Source organism: Olea europaea, unplaced genomic scaffold (genome assembly GCF_002742605.1).
Source record: "Olea europaea var. sylvestris unplaced genomic scaffold, O_europaea_v1 scaffold4725, whole genome shotgun sequence".
Classification (NCBI taxonomy): domain Eukaryota; kingdom Viridiplantae; phylum Streptophyta; class Magnoliopsida; order Lamiales; family Oleaceae; genus Olea; species Olea europaea.
Genome location: NW_019263035.1, coordinates 14,790 through 19,411, shown reverse-complemented (window position 1 = coordinate 19,411; position 4,622 = coordinate 14,790). Strand labels below are relative to the sequence as shown.

The 4,622-nt window shown below is 34.6% G+C and overlaps 1 protein-coding gene across 1 annotated transcript in view; it reads left to right on the top strand.

Annotated features, from left to right (window-relative positions):
• The first annotated feature begins 344 nt into the window (after nucleotides 1–344).
• The window catches only part of LOC111388213 (vacuole membrane protein KMS2-like), a 4,846-nt gene continuing 568 nt past the window's right edge, over nucleotides 345–4,622 (top strand). The window contains exons 1-5 of the mRNA XM_023012901.1: nucleotides 345–598; nucleotides 2,511–2,726; nucleotides 3,040–3,118; nucleotides 3,380–3,679; nucleotides 4,539–4,619. Of these exons, the coding sequence (XP_022868669.1) occupies nucleotides 512–598; nucleotides 2,511–2,726; nucleotides 3,040–3,118; nucleotides 3,380–3,679; nucleotides 4,539–4,619 (763 nt within the window). The 5' untranslated portion in view covers nucleotides 345–511. The remainder of the gene's footprint in view (nucleotides 599–2,510; nucleotides 2,727–3,039; nucleotides 3,119–3,379; nucleotides 3,680–4,538; nucleotides 4,620–4,622) is intronic.

The following is a 4,622-nucleotide window of genomic DNA, read 5'->3' as shown; positions in this document are numbered from 1 at the left end:
GAGGATGTCACATTGAGCCAGCTTTCTTTAAAAACTTTTCTAATTATCAGAATCACTTTCATAAAATTAGCTAGACGAGGTCCAAAAACTATTTTTAAATCTCAAAAGCTCATTTAAAATTTTTAAAAGTCATGCCAAACGATTGTATAATTCCTTAAATTATTTTTTATTTATATTTTTGTGAATTTTATTTTTTGTTTTTATTTATATATAATTTAAATAAAATAAACTTGCTTGGTTTAGATCCATTCAGAGGGAACAAAAAATTTCGTGTTATTATTTTAAGTCTGTCTTGATGAACATTTCAAAATTTTATTTTGTCCATATCCTTGTCCCCATAAGAAACAAGAATAATGCTGTGCCCCGCACGTATGAGAGAGAAGAGACGGATATGGCTCGCAAACCAAGTTGGCGTGTTTTTCGTTCATAATCCTCAAATCTATTTAATCCAACAATCTTGGATTGATAGATACGTTTGTCAATAAACACACAAGGAGTGGAAGTGAGTACGATGGCGGGTGAAAGCCAATGCAGGGGAGAATATATGGGATCCCAAAAAAATTCAACTTCGCAGAAATATTCTCGTTCCATGTCGATCACAGGAAAGTTGCTTATTTCTAATTGAACTTCTGTGGCTGTTATATCATTTTAATTGTGTTTGTCTGGTTCTTGTAGAAAAAGAAATTTTAATTCATTATTTCAAATTGTGTATTTTGATGGGTGTGGTGATTTCTATGTTGTTCATAAATTTTTGATGGATTTGATAGAAAGGAGTGCATTGCAGATGAATGTGGTTGTAATGGGCTTATCAATTATCACAAGCATGGACTTTGAACAGGCTTCCCTTTTTAGGGTATCAGTTTATCCAAATTTAAACCCATTTTACAAAGTTTTTCAGCAAGAATATAGAGAACTAAGGAAAAGCTAAGCTCTAAAGATTGGTATTTCGAACCACAGCGGGTAGAAGGTGAAGCTTCTTTCTTTAATTTGAGTTTTGACATACAAGCTTCTTGTGCCAGAGACTGCAAATATTGAGGAGGGTTAGAAAGATGGTGTCTTGTTTAAATAGTTAAGCCATGAGGGCAGAGACGAGAAGCTAAAAGGTTTAAATGGGCTTGAAATCATCTCCAAGTGAATAAACTGAAAAGTTTAATTTGATATCCTTTTCTAATTTTTCTGGTTAAGAGAAGGTGGTTATTCTTTCTTTTCATGGAGCTGGATTTGCTTGCATAGGCTCTATGTTCTCATTTATGAAGGCTTTACCCATTTACATAATAAATCTTGGCTCTGACGTGCAGTCATGACTCATGGACTACGTTCTTGCGGAGAATTTTTTAATTCTTCCCAGAATTTGAAGAATAAAAAGTCACAAAGATAATGACTAGTGCCCTATGATGGTGAAATTGCGAGTGGATTCACACACTTAATTATAATGAATATTTTTCACTTTAAAGTTAGCAAATCATGTGTGACTGCAGCCTTCAAAAGTTTTCTTTGGTATCTATATAAAAAATTCTCTTTGTTCACTAACTTGTAAAATAGCTTCTAGTTGACTTGTTGGAACATGTGATGGAGTAGTGGGTACTCGAGGGTATGAGGGACTTACGAAACCAGAAGAATGCTCTCTCTCAATTTTATGGTCTCTTCATTATTTCCTATTCTGATTATGATTTTGTTAAATAATCATTTCAAAGATCGATCCAAAAGGTGAATAAATTCTTTTAATTTCATCATTAATCGTGTGACAATTACTTTACCAGTGCTATAGACCATACCTATAAAGGTTGGAAATAGCAAAACAACTCCAGTAGGGAGAATAATGCTTATCTTCTTCTTCCATTATTGTTTCCATACTCCATTTCAAATAACTGCACGTGTGTGAGAGTGGGAGAATGCTGTTGGTTTTTAGATACGTTTGTCATTATGTTCTTAGATAGTTGTTGCTTCTCATATGCGGTCAAAATGGAGAATTCCTGCAGTACCTAGTTTCATCTTCACATATTTTTGGAAAACAGCTTTATTTTTCTCTAATCTAATATCATTCGTCCTTGGCAAGAACGAGGAATAATAAATTTGACTTCTAAAAGCTTGGCAATTTTTTATTTTATTTTTTATAGATATGATTGTAATAAAGGAACAAGATAATGATGAATGAAGTTAGCATTAAGCAGGTTCAACAGGGAATACTTAAGAGATACAATTGAGTCTCTTGTATACAACCAAGTACAAACCCTCCAACTCGCCCAAACAAAAACACCAAAACAGGAGGTGTAAACGGGTAAAGTTGATGCAAGTCTTTATAGAAATTCTGCAATGCTGTCCAACGTTCAGGTTTTTCCCCAAGGTTCTTCTGGGGGAACATTAACATTCTATGCATATGGCCCAAAAGAAAATGTCATGGTGCATCCCTGCTGCAATCTAATTTTAGGAAAAATAAAATGTATTCAGATTTTACTTCTAATAAAGGAGTCTTATTTATGTTCCCTTCAGCTGTAACATTCTTTACTTCTGCAGGACTCCATGCAAAGCATCAGCAAGAGCTAGAAAATTTGATGCTGACGACCCAACCTACAAAAACATTAAAGCTATTCATTCTAGCTGTCATACAATATGTCAGGCGATCAATATCATACGTTTTGTCACACAGTGGCAGGCTTATGCTTTTGAGTTCCATTGTTATTTTAGCGGTGGTACTTCTTGTGACTATTGATGGTCCTCATGAGAAGGTAATTGAAATTCTCTATTTGTTAAGTTTTTTAGCTTGGCCAAGTAAGCAAATGGAAACTTATTGATATCATTGGGTTGGAATTATAAATTCACATTACTCTCTAGGATGACCCCTGTTATATCAGTTTGTTGGTTGATTTTGTCTATTCTATTGAAATTCAAGGCTCCATATTTTTATTTCAGGAGAGGAAAATATTTTTTATTGGTTGTCCATCTCTGATTCCAATTTCTTGCTTTATTTTGTGATGACGTATTTGATGCATCTTAGATTATTGTTCATAATGGCTATATGTCATTCTTATGTTTGTGCAGCATGTTGAGGAAGTTCTACATTATATACAGTTCGGATTATGGTGGGTGGCTCTTGGTGTTGCATCTTCCGTTGGTCTCGGTAAGCAAATCAATTATAGACAAACATTTTCCTAGAAATTCCTCGTTAAAACGATAGATTACTTTTAGGCATCTTCATAGTGGATGATAAAATCTTTGTGCCTGACATTATTATGAGTGATTTTAAATTATTTTCTGCTGAAGATGCATCAAGATATCTCATTCGGAAATCAGTCCCATAATTTTTTTGGAAGTATCTATCTACATTGAAATGCCTTTACTGAATTTTTTTGAACTTATTTTGGTGTTTCACTACTTGCAGGCTCTGGGCTGCACACATTTGTGCTCTATCTGGGACCCCATATTGCGTTATTCACTATAAAAGCAATTCAATGTGGCCGAGTTGACATCAAAAGTGCTCCATATGATACCATACAATTAAAAAGAGGCCCTTCATGGCTTGGCAAGGATTGTGCAGAATTTGGGCCACCATTGTTTTTGTCGTCGCATGGTGCCCAGATTCCACTTAGCAGCATATTGCCCCAGGTCCAACTAGAGGCAATTCTCTGGGGCCTTGGGACTGCACTTGGCGAACTTCCCCCATATTTTATTTCAAGAGCAGGTATAACTTGTCATGTTTTTTTTTGCATGGACACTTCAAATAAAGTGGTGTATCCGTTTTTGACACGCGTTGTGTCGTGTTAGATTAACACTCCCCGGACACTTTACTTTAGTCATTTTTCTTTCTTTGACACCATTAATACATGGTTTAACTCAAAATTTATCATAATACTACAAATAGGTACTCTCATTTAAAAGATTTCAACAAGAAAACTAACGAGTATAAAACCAAAGTTATACTGTCAATGAAGAATTTAAATTTAATCAATGCGTCAACGACTTGTTGTGTCGATAATTTTTGGAAAATCACGTCACTTGTCGGAAACACTTACCCATGTTGGTGCATCATAGGTTAGGTTTTTATAGTTCTCTATCTACAGCAGAGTTCTTTTGTAGCTTGGATATTTAGATGGAAAATGTATTTGTTATTATTGAGGATAGACTCTTCTTAGGATGTGTATACATATGAATACAAGAAATTGAGTTAACACTGGCAGAGATAGAGCGTAGGCAGGGGCCACAGTCAATCATGAAATCTTCTCACACTCTTGGTTGTACTTGATGTATGGTGAAATCTTTGGCTTCCTTTTAAGTTATAACTCATATTCTACACTATAGAGGTCTTTAATAATAATTAGCTTCAATTTAGTAATAAAAAGGTATTAGATGTTGGTGTATAACATACTTAATAACTTTATACCTGCTGCCTGCATCTGAACACTAAATTGATCGTGCGATCTTATATGAACTGAATGCATTGTAAATTTAATTTGTACAGGTTAGCTTCTTGTTATTTGTTTTACCGACAAGATACATCTTGAGAGCTTAAGGTCCTTAAACATATCTTGTTCTTTCTACAGCAAAGATTTCTGGTGGTAAAGTGAATGCCATTGAAGAAATTGATGCTTCCCCTGCCAAAGATAATGGATTCATATGTGCCCGTC